The 17,090-nt window shown below is 41.1% G+C and overlaps 1 protein-coding gene across 1 annotated transcript in view; it reads left to right on the forward strand.

Annotated features, from left to right (window-relative positions):
- Positions 1-17,090, forward strand: part of LOC105936328 (copine-8) — a gene marked incomplete in the record, with an annotated part of 123,869 nt that overhangs the window by 77,368 nt on the left and 29,411 nt on the right. Inside the window, 5 exon segments of the mRNA XM_036148943.1 lie at positions 6,057-6,120; positions 7,719-7,822; positions 9,371-9,475; positions 13,571-13,612; positions 15,028-15,103. Of these exon segments, the coding sequence (XP_036004836.1) occupies positions 6,057-6,120; positions 7,719-7,822; positions 9,371-9,475; positions 13,571-13,612; positions 15,028-15,103 (391 nt within the window).

Below are 17,090 nucleotides of genomic sequence, written 5' to 3' on the forward strand. Positions count from 1 at the left end.
TTTTTTTTTTTTTAAAATGTATACATCAGTAGCTTACGCTGGTTGCATACAAAGTTTTTATCAGATCTTATAAGATTAGCACCTCCTGCTGGCGTGTGAGTTGTTGTTTTGGTGTTTTATGCTTTGTTTTTGCTCAGTTTGTCAGTAAACAAAGCCCTTTGTGTGTATTTATAATAATGGAAGTATGACACTGCACATGTGAAGCAGGGGATAAACAAGGAAGCGGCTAACGGCTATTAGCATCTTCCAGCGAAGTAATGAAAACAATGACAACAACGGACAAGGACATATCAGAATGTCCTTGTCCGTGACATTCTGATATGAAGCTCTTGTTGCTGTAGATGGGTTTATTTATATAATAACGTTTGGTCTTCGATCGTGCCGAGCTGCTGCTTTACCGTGAGGCATTGCAGAGTGGTTGGGCTCGGTCCGGCATTATTTCGTAGTGATTTATTAGCCAGCATCTGGCTTTCTGATAGTTCTGCGGTACTGCCGGTAGATGGCGCCACATCTGTCTATATCTACACATCGCGCCCGTGGCTAGGTTATATTTAGGCTCAAAAAACACTATCAGGATGGACGCTTAGTGTAAAAAACCTTATTTTATCATGATCAAATGGCTTTTGGTCTTTTTTTTAATGCGCGCAATGTGGCTATGTACCTTTAAGAATTTAAAGAAATCATTCTGTCTGTCATTTTTCTCTCTGCCTTGCTTTAGCTTCACTTTAACACTCATAATGCATATGAATGTTGTGACCTCCGCTCCCTGGAAATAATAGGAAGTGGCAGTGGCAGCACATTTCTTTCCCCCATCATCTTCCGATTTCTTGTCCTGCCTTTGCTTTTCATTGGGTCCAGGATCTATTTCATTTTGATAATTCTGCCTTTTTGAACGCATGTTCCTCCCAGTTCCTTGTGCTGCACTAAAAGGAGATTTTGAATTACACTGACTCAGAGGTCTCCGACCCCAATTCTGTGCTTTTTAAATGACTGCCTTAGTCGATTTCTGCCAGATGGGTCTCTCATGGCAGATCTCATCATGGTCAGATTGTTAGTTTACTCAGAATATGTTAGCCTGCTTTGCCTCCCACATGTCCAAATCATACCTAACAAGTTGCAGCTTGCTAATTTGTTGATTAAAATCACTTCATAATCCTTTTAGTTTTTACATTACTAAAGGTCATGTCATAAAGAAGTCACTTGTAAATCTTGGCCCATTGAGCACCCCTTTGAGGAGTTCTTTTTAGTCCATCATTCAATTCTCAGCATGACAGCTTTTGAGATGTCCAATATGGTTCACCCCCTAGAGCACCGTTCTGTCAGTTCTTGAAGAGAAAGTAGTGGGTTGCCCCTTGTACAAATATTCTACTGCTTATCCTCATTGCTAGTATAAAGATATTACCAGATATTGCTCCGTTGCACCTCTTCCCTGGGTTTGACCCCCAACCTCATATTTGCTGTGTAATTTTCCCTTCCTGTTTCTGCCTTTCAAATCTCATATTTTTTAACTCAAGCTTATCCATCCATCCATCCATTTTCTATCACGTCTATCACCTTGTGGGGTTATGAGGGGTGCCGGTGCCGATCTCCAGCTGTCAGTGGGTGAGAGGCTGGTACGACCCCTGGTCAAAGGAAACATGTCTAAGGGACTTTCTGCTAAGGGATATTACTTAATGGTGTTTGTTCTTCACATATAAGTGTTAAATAAGAATCAGTTCTAAACAACTGATACAAAATGACTCCCTTGGGAGCACAAATTGACACTTCCAGTACAAAACGCCCCATTTTAAGGAGCACAGTTTAATGGTTTAGTCATCAGCAGCCTGAACAGTCCTATACAGCCTGACATGTCTTGCTTTCTAAATGACATCGTCCTTTTTTATATTAGCTTATTGTTGATTATAACTCAGTAGACATGAATAGAGTTGTCTTGTTTCACACACAAAGATTTGGCGAGCAAATGGATGCCATTTCCAGACCCCCTGAAAATGGCATCCTTATTATAATAATTTTTTTGTTATTAGCACCTCTAAAACTGAGATTGTGCTGCAAAGCAGAATCTGTTTACTAGCTAAATTATCTCCTCGATTGTCTTCTTCGCTTGATTTGAATTTGAAACCAAACTGCGTTCTTGAGTTGATTTGAAACAAACACCCAGTGACATAATTTTTGTGCTTATTTGGTTTTTCATATACATAAAGTATTTATGGGAACAAAACACCTGGGAGAATGTTTCACATGTCAGCGGAGTCACCCCTGTTTGGGGCTGCGAGAATAACCCAGCCTACCTCTTTTGGTCACAGAAAGTAAAATCAAACACAAAGCCTCTGAAACAACAGCTCACAGTTAAAAATACACATGATAGATCATTTTCTCGAGTGTGCATGACAACCAGGAGCTCCCACTCTGCGGGGGCGACAGTCTCTGTGGCAGTCATGAATAATAAACTTATTCTAAAACTTGTGACTGTTGGTTACTGCGGTCCAAGGCTTTCTGAAAGATGCAGGGGAAATGTGACCTGGAAGCCTGCGGACCGTCAGCGTGCTGAAGCTCTCAGGATACTGAGGAGGGGAATGGTGGCAGAGGCAGGGCGTTTAATGATTTAACTGTTGGAAGATGCAAGTTTTTCCAGGTTTTTGTGATGTAAGGCCTAATCTATTCTTCCTAGTTCACTTGATTGCAAAGTCTATGTGACGTAAAATTTTACAGCTCGATGCCTTTGTGGACAGCTCAGATTTTTGACACCGCTTCGGCTGTGCGTTTGGCAGGCACAATATCACTCCCAGTCAAAAAGGGGAAGGTAAACAGCTTGCAAAGAAAGGCAACGAAAAGTACTTCTGAGTGGAACACACTTGTTGAGCTAAGCTAAAAGTAGACATAACACAGGCTGTCCTTGTCTGTGAGATCCCAGCAGCTCAAATACGCTGACACACAGTTAGGACGAGGCCCTACAACACGAGACCGTGTGAAACGCTTTTTCAGGGAACACACTCCCACCTGGTTGCATTGGACCGCTCAGCCTCACCATTTTGCAGTTTCTGTAGTAATTTCAATGTTTCATTAGGGTTTTAAAAGATAAACCCCTTAATATCGTCATGTTTCTTTCACATACGTGAACCCGTTGGGTCACCTTGAATGTTATATGGAGCAGTTCATCTTTTCACCCACCATGACCAAAAACTGCCTTCCAGCAGAGCAGGATGCTGCCACCAGCATGTTTCACTGGCGGGTATGCTGTTTCTTTAAAGATGCGCAGTGTGCTTCTTGTCTGAAACAAACCATTTAGAAATGTCCCGCAGAATTTGAAGGCTTGTTTTAAAGCTAGTTTTCATCAGACCATCACACTTCCTCCCACAAGCCGTGAGGAGTCTATCTAGGCCTGGAAGTTTTCAATGTCTTGCTGCCCCTTCTCCTCAGTCCTGAGCACTGAGATTGTCGTCACAACAACATGATGCAACCTGTAGCTGAAATGCAGTAAACAGGAGGAGAAGCTACTGACGTCACCCAATGAAAATGGCTGCGCGCAGTAGGGCTGGGCGATGTGGACTTTACATTTTTATCACAGTATATTGTGGTTACGTTATGATACCGATAAAAGTGACGAGAAGTGATGACGTGTGGCTGTGATTGCGTGTCAATTATAACCAAATGAGCGCAAGTACCGTTCCTTAAAATAGAGTTAAAACTGTAATATTATAACGAAATTCAAAATATGTTTCATCAGGACACTGGTTACATGTAGTGGTCTGAGTTTTAATACCTAACTGCACACAGTAACTGCATTTAATTTTATTTATGAATTCATTTATATTTATTGATGCTCTTAATTTGCTCTTTACTCCACCATCAGTGGAGAAAATAGCAAAAATAACAATCCTGACACTACTGGCAGTTTTGGGGGTTTTCAGAAACCACTAGTTGGATTTTGTCGTTATCAAGATAAATCCAAATTCATATCATAAGACATTTCTCACGCTAACAATAAAACGATACAATAAAGGCCCAGCCCTAGTGCACAGTATAGTAAACAATCACGAAGAATAGCAGGTGTGTTATGGCGGCTAAACAGAAATAAACGAAGGCTAGAGACGTAGACGAAGGCGGTATGTTCATGTGTTGCATACAGAAAGACACTCTGCTTTAGTAAATACAAGCTGATAGCTTTACTTACTGTGAGTTCTTGTTTTAGATTTGATTTATATTGCTAGTGATGGAAGCAGAAGTCAAAATCCTTGTTTACACCCACAAACTTGGTCAGTAAACTCACCCCTGAAAGTATGCCAAGAAGAATGTAAATGCTCTTTTCAGTTGCAGAATGAGCAAACGCTATGCTTAACAACATAGCACTGAACAAAGTTGTCCAGCTTACAACATAAAAGATGTCAGTACAGGCGAACTTGATCGACGAATAATTCAATAAAATTTTATCTATAGCGCCAATTCATGAAGCATGTCATCTCAAGGTACTTTCCAAAGTGAAATTCAACCAGATTATACAGATTGGTCAAAAAAATTCCTACATAAGGGAACCAGTTGATTGCATCAAGTCTTGACAAGCAGCATTCACTCCTGAAGAAGCGTAGAGCCACAGGGAGAGTCGTCTGCATTGTACATGGCTTAGCAGCAATCCCTCATACTGAGCAAGCATGAAGCGACAGTGGAAAGAAAAACTCCCCTTTAACGGTAAGGTAAAACCTCCGGCAGAACCGGGCTCAGTATGAACGGTCATCTGCCTCGACCGACTGGGGGTTACAGAAGACAGAGCAGAGACACAACAAGAGAAACAAAAAAGCACAGAAGCACACATTGATCCAGTAATCTGTTCTACATTAGATGGTAGTACCGGATGATCTGTCTTCCCCCATCTTAACTGAAACTTGTACGCGTGGTCCACACCAAGTTACAAAAAGTCTGAGGTGCACAACATGTAGCCGCCACAGCGTGCAGAGTCCGAGAGCGGGGTCAGGTACAGCGCGATTGCGTCACAGTTGGCCCAGCTTAACAGATTCGTCTGTGTTCTGTTAAGTTACAGATGAAAAGATTTCAGAATACTTTGTCAGGGGGTCCTTTTGACCCTTTTTATATCCACTTTAAATTAAACAGCTGCTTTGAATAAACTAATGTGTATAAATGAACGTCCGCGTCTTAGTCATGCAGGTTGTGCATGTATAGAGAGTCTGTCTCACTGATGCTGGTGTCAATGTGAGTGTATTTTACATGAGTGAGGGGAGGTAACAGGAATGATGTGGTGGGTACCACCTTAAAAACAAGCATTTATTTAAAAATGCCTTTTTTTCCTGCACGAACACACCCATTACGAATTCAGCTAATACACACACCGACACCCAGACAGACCGTTTTCCTCTACAGAGTTCCTGTTGTTTTGTGGCGCGCTGCGAAAATGTGAATCCTTCCTAAAATTCCTGGAGCCTGTTTCTTGTGTTTAGAATGTAGCTTGTGCACTCAAGCCTTTACAAGTCTGCTTTTCTGAGAAATTTCATTTTACAACTCAAAGAAAGCGCAAGGTCATGGCAATATGCCAATTACGACATTTTTTTAAAGACACTATGACATTTGTCACGGCGAACCCACCGAACTGGTAATCAGCATAAACAAATCCAAACCCTGAGTGTTGTTACGGCATTATACAGTATGTAGGGAGTGACAGCAGGTGAGCCTCCTCAGCCTGTGGGCATATGATGGTGCTAGAATGCACACATGGAGGGTCCCATCCTACTGTGAGAAGGTTGGCTTCCAGCTCGGGACCTCATGCTGGACATCTGGGGAACCCTCCCTGTTGTTACCAAACAAGCTTGACGATCCCGTCGGCTGCTCCTCGAGTGTACACACTGTGCCGATGAGGAGATAGCAAACCCTCTCAGGAAACATGAGACGTCTTCTCATCACTGTCATCTCCGCCCTTGACTGCTAAGGGCCGAGTTATACCAGCCGGTGGAAGGGCGCAGGTTGTGTAAACATGGAATCAAGGTCTGCGTTGGTGTGCGATGGTGATCTCTTGACCCCTCCCCGTGTTGTTGTCTTTCTGTCGTCCACAGAGGTATTCAAGGGAAGAAATGCGGGACCATTATTGTGAAAGCCGAGGAGCTGAACAACTGCAGGGTGAGTAGCCGGATGGGCCGACGGTTTCTCAGAGATCTGCCTCTATGAGGTTCATTTTTTGAAAAATACGCTTCCAAGAACTTTGTTCTTTGTTAAGGACAAAGTTCCTACACATCAGCCGTTTCTTCATTTCAAGAATCGAGAATCTTTTACTGCCACCGCGTGTTACCGTGGTGAAATATTTTTTTTTAAGGCAGACACCTGCTTAGGATGCACAGGAACAATATGTACAGGTGGACACTACAGACTTTTTATAATTTTTTTACTGAGATGCCCAAGCGTGCAGAACAGTCTATAGGGTCTGCTAAGACCTGTACCGAGTTCCAAAAGTCAGTCCTTTTAAACGATGATTTGCTGATGATTTATTTATTTGTAATTTATTATGCTTGAAAATGGATGTACTGTTTTTTCTACAACTAAAAAGCCTTTCAAACTGTAGATTTATTGCCAAGACAAACAAAAAATAAACCTACTTTTGGTGCCAAGTTCATCCAAAATGACAATAAATCATGAGGTATTTGGCAAAACTAAAACGTGTAGCAGTCTAGTTTGTTTTCGTGTTTTATTACGGCAGATCATAAAACACTGGAAACACACTAATGAATAGTAAGGTTTCTACTGAGGGATTAAATGAAAAAGAATGCGTTGCTCCTCCTCCTGTCTGTCCTGGGAGCTATTCATTTTTCATCTGTTATCATAGCTGTCCCACTTTCTTAGCCTCAGCACGCCCTTAATTACTTCTGGGGTTCAATAACGGAGCAGAGATGCTGTTTTCCCAAGCCATCAATAAGAAAAGATAGCTTTTGGATTCAGACTGTCACAGTCAAATAATATTACCTTTTCATTTATTTTGCACCGCTGGAACCGTAGGAGAGCAGACGGCCGATTCCTCTGTACACAAGCGGTGGGAAAAGTAGTCTTCATGCACTGTTCAGCCGCAAAAGACTTTTGTATTAATGACAGTGACCCCAAGCACACAGACAGGGCTCTGCTGAGATGTTTCATATCATAATATATTCCTGTGTCAGAACGGCCTAGACAAAGTCCAGACTTAGACATGATTGAGAATCTGACAATACATGATAGATGATTTTATGGGGCTGAATTAAAATGCACGCCACACTTCATTTGATACTCATAACATTTATTAAACTAGTCTGCTGTTCAATGATATGAAGAAAATGGAATGAATAAATGCAATTTGGCTTTAAACTATTGCAAACCTTTGCTTGATTACCTTTTTTTGCCCGATAAAGTGTTAAAATTGCATTAAATTAGCTTCTTTTTTTTACATTTCCATTGAAATGTTCCTGAAAACTGTTTCTAGTTTTCTATCATGCTAACAACCAATCAAAGTTCATATTCTTTCGTCTGCCTTCTATCCTGTACATAATAAAAGCTTCAGATGTGAAAACCCCTAGTTGTAGCAACATAACTGCATACTTTCTGAGGTTTCAAACTTCATTAAAGTTCATGAAGTAATCATATCCCCTCATGTATTTTTACTGAAAATTATTTGCGGGGCCTTTTTTACGGTTGGTTTATCCTGGGAAGATTGAGTCACCCCATGCTTGTGTTTTCACGTTTCATTTCTTCAGGAATCAGTGATGATGCAGTTCTGTGGCACCAAGTTGGACAAAAAGGATTTCTTTGGCAAGTCGGATCCCTTCCTGGTTTTCTACAGGAGCAACGAGGACAGCACGTGAGTTTTTCTCCCGGCCCGTCCTGTCCTCCTATCTCCACGTTCCCTCCTTCACATCCTCCTTCCCCTTTCAGGCCGGGTTTTCATTCCTCCCAACAAGGCAAATGGGCTTTGTGTGGTTGCGGTTTAAAGATGTGTGTGAATGACATGTGGAGACGTCAACGTGTGTGCGTTTGACGTCTGGAAGGGGGAGGCTTTGGACAAGTGGAGCGCTGCTGTGTGTGTGGAGCGTGTTTAGCTGCATGTGTGTGTGTGTGTGTGTGTATGTGTGTTGGATCCACTTCTCTTGACACTCTCTTCCACTCTGCAGTGTGGTACAAGTCAGATAAGGCTTTGTGCTCTGAGGACAGGAGATACCAACTCCACCTGCTAGTTTAGAGATTCATGAAATTGCCTGTTTTTCTGCTTCTTGACTCTTTGCGTTTGTGTGTTTGTGTTTGGGACGGGGAGGGGGGGGGGTGGACCTTACAGCTTACATGAAGCTGTAAGGTCTTTGTTGTTTTTAGTTTGGTTTTATTGTATTAAAACTACCAACATATGCCAGGGGCCCTTCACAGTCTAGAAAAGTCTGGAAATTGAATTAATTATATTCTCGGTCTTGATGTTGTGTGGACCAATAAAATGTAGCTTGGAAACAACTTATCCAAATCTATTAAATAACTTCATCTGGAATTTTTGTATTTATACTTTGAAAACTGGATTAAAATATAACTTTCGAAATTGGAGTGGAAGAGTAAAGGTAATGTCAATAGGTTGGTGCCATTGAGCACAGCCCACACAGAAAAGAGCACTGGGCTTGGATGTTTGTGGAGACTATTCCAGATAGTCGCCTGCTCGATCCATTCCCAAACCGGTTTCAATGTATTAGAGACTTTTATCAAGTGGCCAAATTGTAACCCTCTTGTAGTCGGTCTCTGGTGAAGTTAAAGAATTTGTTGGTGGTCTTCCTTCATTTCTGCCGTCTTGCTCAGATGGAGGAAAAAAGTCCCAAAGCATGATGCAGCCTCTTCTGTGTTCAAGAGTTGGTGCTCTTAGGTTTAAAAGCCACACTGTAATTTTTTCCCCCTGCTTTTTAAAATTAAACTAAATAGCTTCTCAAAATAGTTTCTCTTGTTTAATTATAATTATTTTGTAATTGTCAGGGTTTTGTTTACCGATGAACTCAGGACAAACACACAGAACTAAAAGTAATAAGGATTTTAGAAATAACGTATCAAAAAATTGTTTCACATGAAATAGAAAAAGACTGATGTCAACCACCTGATGTATGCTGACGATTTTTTTGTCCATATAGAGCTGGCCTGAAGCATTTGTTAAGGGTTTGCTCTCAATATGGATTGGATATTAATATTACATATAATGTAAAAAAGAGTAGCATTATGAACTAAGTTATCTTTCCCTGACTTCACTCTGTCTGGAAACATCCTCCAAGTCAGTGATGAGGTGAAATACTTGTTTGTATACATGTTTTTGCTCATCAGCAACTTCATTTCATTTTGGGGTTTCTGGTCCTGTTTATCGCCTTTCCTTTGTCACCATTCCCCCCAGGTTTACCATCTGCCACAAGACCGAGGTGGTGAAGAACACGCTGAACCCCGTGTGGCAAGCCTTTAAGATCCCCGTGAGAGCTCTCTGCAACGGGGATTACGACAGGTAAACCTCCCCGGTTTATGCGCGCGCGCGGGTCACTGCTTCTTCAAGCATCATGATCACCAGCACATATTCTTCAATGCGCCACGCAAACAAAATCTTAAGGGTAATAGAAAAAAAAGCTTGAGAACCCCCATTGATGTGCTGCAGGGTCCTGCTAATGGCCTCTTCAGACTGGTCTGTTCAGGAAAAACAACCCCGCATTATAGCTGCGCAAAGGTGTCTTTTTATGCTATTATTAGAATTACTTCAAAATGATAGAGGCTGTCATTATGTGACAGTGCTGATAATATTCACCTGTCGGAGCGGCGTGCCTCATAATGTCTCTGTTTCGCTGGAAAGATAATGTCACTGGGAGTAAATAATAGCGTCTCCACCGTATGAGAAACGCTTGTTCTATGTTGCGCAAGGAGCTGTGGAGGAAAGTATCTGGGAATACCAGCAGAAGGAGTGAATACTGCTAACAGTTTCACCAAAGGGGCAGAAATAACACCTGAAGACCAGCGGTGTTGTGCTTCACGTGAAACCAACTGGCTGCTTCTCAACTAGTAGCATTCAGGTTGATTCTTTAGTCTTTTTGGCGAGCCGTAATGGTATTCTCTGCCGGTCTGCTTTTAGTCATTCAGACCTTGCCTATGCCAAAGATTTCCCCATCTATTTGTTATGCAGACGCAGAGTTAAATGGTGCCATTAGCTTTGCTCTGCTTTTTCTACACCTTAACGAGATGGGGGTGGGGGGTAAACTGACGATGAAACTGATTTGACTGGAGGCAAGAGCTTTCCGAGGGTGACGACATTCATGGGAGACTTCAGGGTGACGGTGGCTCATACCGTCTTAACGTTCTCACATTCTGTCACGTTCCAACCTGTAGGTTTAATCTCTTATTAGGATTTTATGGCATGGGCCAAGACAAAGTAGCCCTACATTTGTTTTTTTTTTGTTTTTTACTACAAATTAAAATGTGAACTTTTTTTAATGGGTTTGTATTCATCTCCTTTCATTACGTTAACCTCGTAGATCAGAGGAGATTATAAAGATTGCAGACCTGCTCCTGTTCACCCCAGGACGAACACAAGTCAGTAAATCAGAAATCAGTCCTGCCGAGGATCGCAGACACATACATCTGCTGGGAAACGCGTTTCTTCAGCTTTCTGTGACGCCGACTGTTGAAGTGCTGGGAATGGACAAGCTGTCGTTGGTACTTATTGTTAAAGACATACTGAACAGCGGGAATTGGAGTCCTAAATCGCATGTGTAGAGTGCAAGGTTCAGGGCAGACGGGCTGCTATCAAAACCTTGTCGCAGTCGAGGAGGAATTGCAGTAAAGGCAGCTGATTTTTAAATAAGTTCATCTTTTATTGCTGTAGCGTAAACCCGCACTGGAAATGTTGCTGCAGTTCTCCAACAGTGCTCTGTGGAGATTTTAGTTTTCTTGCAACTTTTTTACTTGGCAGGCAAGTTCTCTTGTCCTTCCCATTTGGAAGAGTGTCTTAAGAAAAAAATTGCCTCTTTCCCGCTCGTTTGGAAAGAAAAGTTTCTCAACACTGATTGACTTAAAAAAAACACTGAAAATATGAATTAAAAACTGGTTGAGTTACATTTATTTTGCATCAGTTGTTATTAACAGCTAAAAACAGTGTTTGATGTTTTTCATCACTCTAATTGCAATATAAAATCAGTTGGATTCTTTCTATATTTTTAAGCGTGATTTTATTCTTGATATAGAATGAAAAAAAATAATTTTTTTAAAGTTCTTGTTCATATCGATAAATGTAGAAGGTCCTACATTTCATTGAATTTTTTTTTTGAGCGTTTTTGTTTGTCTATACTTATCACATAAGCATCACTTATGCTGTTTATGCTGTTTCATTTATTTATCTTTGTGGAAGTGTAGAACTGTAGAAGTTCTTAAAGGATTCAGAAACATTGAAGGGTTTTGGATAAATTAAAAATGACCTGTTTAAGCTCATTGCAATCAGATTTAAGTCAGGACTTTGACTAGGCCATTGCGAAAGTTTCATTTTCTTTTCTTTTTCTTTTTTTGGGCCAGGCAGTGGTTAACTTGTTGGTATGCATCAGTCAATTAAGCTCATTTTTATTCAGATCTTCCTTAAGAGCACTTGGTTTTTGTAGCAACATATATATAATTTTTCATTATTTGTTTATTTTTTCATTCAGAAACATTAGAAAGTAATTAGAAAGGACTCTGCGAGGCTGCTTCTCACATATCCCTGCCCATTCCTCCATTCTCTGTCCTCCTTTTGAATTTTTTTATTCAAAATAACACTATATATATATATATATATATATATATATATATATATATATATATATATATATATATACAACATACATACATACATACATACATACATACATACATACATACATACATACATACATACACACATACATACATACATACATACATACATACATACATACATACATACACACATACATACATACATACATACATACATACATACATACATACATACATACATACATATAGTGTATGCTTAAGCTGTACTTAAGCTGAAAGGACATATCTTGAAAAAATAAATGAATAAAAGTAAGATATAAGAAAAACTTTTTTTTTTCAGTCAGCTAACCTGCAGTGTATAGCAACAGGTGGTGGAGAGGGAGCAGTGTGTTAAGCTATGGTCCATTCAGCCTGAAAAAAAAACAAAACAAACTCTTTTACTTTCACCACTCCCTTGTTGTGGATACCTCTTTTCCTTTAGTTGGGTTGCTCCTGCACTTTCTTCATCAGAACAAAAACGCCTTGTTGGTTACATGAGGCGAAGTTCAGCTCCATCAAATAAGAAAACAAATAAGTGGATAGATCCTCCTGCGTCTATAGCAGCTTAGTAGTGAAAAGGGCACAAAGAAGCCCACAACAGGGTTTATCTCAGCCGAACCAACAGACAGCAGCATTGATCTGAGGTTTCGGTCCAATAAGCTTTCCGGTGGAGCTGAGTCGCTCCGTGCCTTATCAGCGGGAGACTCGGCAGGCTGCATGTACGCCGCACATGGGCTGACACACGAGTCTGCAGCTGAGACGAGAGATAAGGGGAAGCTAAAGCTGGAAAACAAAGGACGACTGTCTTTGCTTTTCTTTTTCACGCGCACGTTCAATCACAGTTCGGGGAGGCCCACGAGGGAACTCGCTGTCAGTTTCATCTCGCGTCGTCAAAGTTCCCAAACGTTCTGATGTTTTCCTCGCAAAACCGTCTTAACGAGACCCGGACATACGCAAACAGTTGAAAAGCGAGCAAAAGGAGGTTAATGCAGGCGGCGCGCTAACTTGTTGCCTCAATTATTGGTATTAGCCGTGCCCATTGCCGCTCTTTACCTCTTTCTTTCCCACTAATGGACATCTGACTCTCCTCAGCAGCTCCAAGGCCCCCTTACAGAGGACTTAGATTTGCCTTTCTTATTCTGCAAGATGGAAAAGTGGAAAGGGGCTCTTATTCTAGTTAGGTCTCACTCAGATACTTTAGAGAGTGCTTTAGATGGAAGTTCAGAAGCCAGTCAGTAAATTCCCCTGACTAGTTACAGACTTCTACAGCGTAACACAGGAGAGCCGTCTCTGCTTTCTTCTGTCAAAGCGTCAAACTCAATTAACTAGGAGGCTCATCCCTTCTCCCCGGCTGCTGAGTGCAGAGAGCGTTCCCAGGTAATTTGCTGCTTGGTCTTTTATCCCCCTCACGAGTCATTGTCCTCATTTGTCAGGGACCCCCTCTATTGAAGATGTTGGTAGATGGAGAGATGGCATCGCATATCAGACCCTTTCAGACTGATCTTTATTTTGGGTTTCTAATTTCCTCGTAACTTACAGTGACGCCAAGAAATGGATGCATCTCGAGGCGAGGGGGGGGAACATTATCAAAGATAAGCGAAGGGCAGGTAGACAACATTTTGAGAGTAAAGATAATATGCAGGAAGGCCTCTCTAAAAAAAGCGACACGTTTATCATTTCACCTTTGCTTCTTTCGTTGTTCCTTATTTTCCTTCAGCGACATCAGTCAACTCAATGAGGTTTTTAAAAAAAAAAAGGTTTACAGTTTTAACTTGCTTTCTTCTGTCACCAGAACGATCAAGGTTGAAGTATACGACTGGGACCGAGATGGCAGGTAATTGCTTCCTCTGTTGCCATGCAGCCTTAAAAATCAATACACACACTACCAGTCAAAAGTTTGGACTCGCCTTCTCCTTCAATGGTTTGTCTTTATTGTCATTACTACCTCTGAGAACGCCTTTCAAGACCGTTTCAGGTGACAAACCTCATGAAGCTCATTGAGACAAGGCCAAGATATTTTGGGATATTTCATAATTTTGTGTTTGATACATAATTCTGTATGCTGTTGAATCATAGTTTTGACATCTTCACTGTGTGTCTGCAATGTAGAAAAATAAGGAAAAGCCCTTGAATGACAAAGGTGAGCCCAAACCTTTGACTGGTAGTGTACATACTGGAAAAGTTTAGTTCTCATATTCTTTGCAGTGTGGCATTCTATTATATTTAAACAACAAACCTCAGTGTACTGTATTAAGTGCAATAAAACTAATAATTTTGGAGTAAAATTGGAATAAAACATGGTTTTCACGTAACCTCTTTGCACAGATCCACACTAAAATCTTGGTGTATACTGTGAGAAAAATGTATGTACCTGATGAAGAAAATTATCCCACAGCATGATGCTGCCACTGCCGTGCTCCTCCATTTACATGGGGAGTTCAGGATTAGTTTCCAATACAATTTAATTTTGGTCCCATCTGGCCAGAGCACCTTCTTCCACATGTTTCCCGTGTTTCCTCCTTGGCCTGCTGCAAAATTGGAAACAGGAATTCTTACAATTGTTTCCTGAAAAGGCTTTCTATTTTCTGTCGAAGGCAATTTGTTGCCCCACATTACAAGCATGGCCGATTAAAGACTTCATCTTTTCGTCATTTTGCTGGGGCGTATCTGGCCCATCCTCTTATTCATACAGTATTATGACATTATAGTCAGTCTCTTACAGTTGCTTATTTACGAATGTGTGTCATCACTAAAGACAATGATGCAATACTTCCTGATATATGCTAGAGGGAGCATGTAGATAATAAATGTAAATGGACTTAGAATGGTGCCTTGAGGAACACCAGATGTGACCTTCGTTGGCATTAAGCTCTAATTGCCAATTGACACCAACTCCAAACCACCCGGCAAGTCACGAAAAGAAATACTGTAAGTGAGTCAAGAAACTGTCTTGTACTAAAAACTGTGATGTTGTGAGGGATGCACTCTGTAGTCTGCTTTCTTATAGCAAGTTTGAAATCTCCTTGTATCCAAAGTTCAAACATCATTTCTGTTATAAAGAATTCAAACTTTTGCTACAAGTCTTTGAAATAATATTGACTAAAATCCTAACCTGGGCCAGCATTTGATGTCAAAGCACACAATCTTATTGACTCGTCGCTCCTCCTTGTTTTAATTGCCCGAATGTAAAAGTAAACGGGGTTTTCAGAGGCATAACCACCTGTCTCTCTTCTTCGTTACTCTGCGCAGCCATGACTTTATTGGAGAATTTAGCACCAGCTACAGAGAGCTCTCTTTGGGACAGAGCCAGTTCAATGTCTACGAGGTAAGTCCGCGCGTGTGTCGGCGATGAGCTGGTGTGCACATTTCTGCAAAGCTTGTTTTTATTTCCCTCATCTCCAGCTTTGTCAGCTTTTACGAGAAGCCGATTCCTTTAAAAACAGACAAAAAAAAATAAAAATCAGGTGTTGGAACGATTAAATCAGTGCTGTATTTAGTTAATTACATATGGTAGTCAGACACACTGATGCTATAATGGCTCCCTAGCTTCCATATGCTGATTAACAGAGGGCCGCACAGAGAGGGAAGCACAGGGGGGACATTTAGTTTAAACAGCTGCTGTTTGCAGTGCGGTCTTTGAGATAAGCACACATGCATACACTGTCTTACTTTACTATGTTAAACTGCCCCTCTTCCTGATCCCTGTTTTTTTTTTTTTTTTTCCCCACCTGCTTGACCTCGATATATATTTATTGCGCATTTTTAAACACACTTATAGTGTGGTTTTCTGTTTTACGACCACTTCTTTATTCACCTTGTGGGTAGTTGCTCAGAGATAGCCAAGGAGAAAAGCAAACATCCCCGCTTTAGTCGGTTGTTTCCTCGAGGCCGTCTCCTTCTGCTTAACCTTGGCATAGTTTAATGAGACCAGGAAGCAGCGATCCAATGTTTGGGATTCAAGAGGAGGCTCATCTTTGCTTCTGTCTGCCCCCTTGCATTACTGAAGCGCTTGGATGTTTTACAAACTCTTGACAGATTCATGAGAGGTGGCATTAATTGAGGCCAACAGCTGGATAATGTCTGAAAATAGTAATTGAACCAGACTAAAAGCAGGAGCTTTATTCAGCTGAAGAGAACATCTAAGGCCTGGTCCTCTTTTAAACTCATGCAAATTCTGGATATGTGGTACGTTTTGCTCCAAGGCAGGTTCATGATGTTGCTAGTTAAAGACTGGGGCATGCGTACTGTGTTAAACTTGCTTTTTAAAATGTTATTGTCACCATAAAGGCTAATTATAGACTCCAAAGAAAGATAAGATCGTGAATAAAGCAATATTTAAGAAGAATGGTGTATTGTCTTGAATCAGATGATTTAAGCACAAATGTAGGAAATATGTAAAGAAAATACAATATTTTGTTCTTTTAAATATCTGTAAAAATGCTTTTTGGATCCCAACGTTGATATGTGACAGATTGTAACAACAGTATGGGGCTTTTAGATTGAATTTTAGACACATCCTCCTTCTTTATGTCCTCCCCTCTTTTATTTCACGCATCCTTGTGTCCTTCCCCCCTACACATTGTCCTCCCTTCTCTCCTTTCTCGCGTCCATGCTTTCTCCCTTATGCACTTCCCTCTTATGGTTCCTTTTTCCTTCCTTTTCTTTTACGTCCCTTCACATAGCCTATGTGTCATGTTTGCAGTGGGTGGACCAAAACACAGAGGGGCGAGTTGACAGGCGGCTTGAGAAAACGTAATAATAAGAACGACTTACAAAAACCGCGGCAAAACACAGGAAGCGCAGGGAAAGTGACATGCAGGAGAAACAGGCCAGGTGAGCCGACACCGAACGAACAGCGGGGGACGCGGAGGAATGTGGCGAGGAGGGGAGAGGGACCGCGAGGGTTCTAAGATGAGCAGCATGGGAACCAGATGTAACTGATCAGGGGACCGTGCTGCCGTTGGGAGAGAAGCAGAGATCAGGGGATTCTGAGGGAAGGCGACTCACTCGCACACAGAGAGAGAGAACACAACACAAAAAAAGATCTAATGTTGAATATCAAATGTTATTAATATTATATTACTATTCATGTGTGAACAACATTAATTCATTATTATTGAACAGTGCTCTGTTTAAAGATTTATTTACCTGTGTCTTTTAGTTCTTGCCCTGTCGTCAGCATCTTTCTGATTATGTGAAGCACTTGATGCTCTTTACCTGCAAATAAGTGCAATATAGTTAATTTTTCCTTTTTCCTTTTACTTACCGTGTTACTCCCTTCTTTACTTCCTTTTTTCTGTGCTTCCTTGTGT

This window comes from Fundulus heteroclitus, chromosome 17, assembly GCF_011125445.2.
Source record: "Fundulus heteroclitus isolate FHET01 chromosome 17, MU-UCD_Fhet_4.1, whole genome shotgun sequence".
Taxonomy (NCBI): domain Eukaryota; kingdom Metazoa; phylum Chordata; class Actinopteri; order Cyprinodontiformes; family Fundulidae; genus Fundulus; species Fundulus heteroclitus.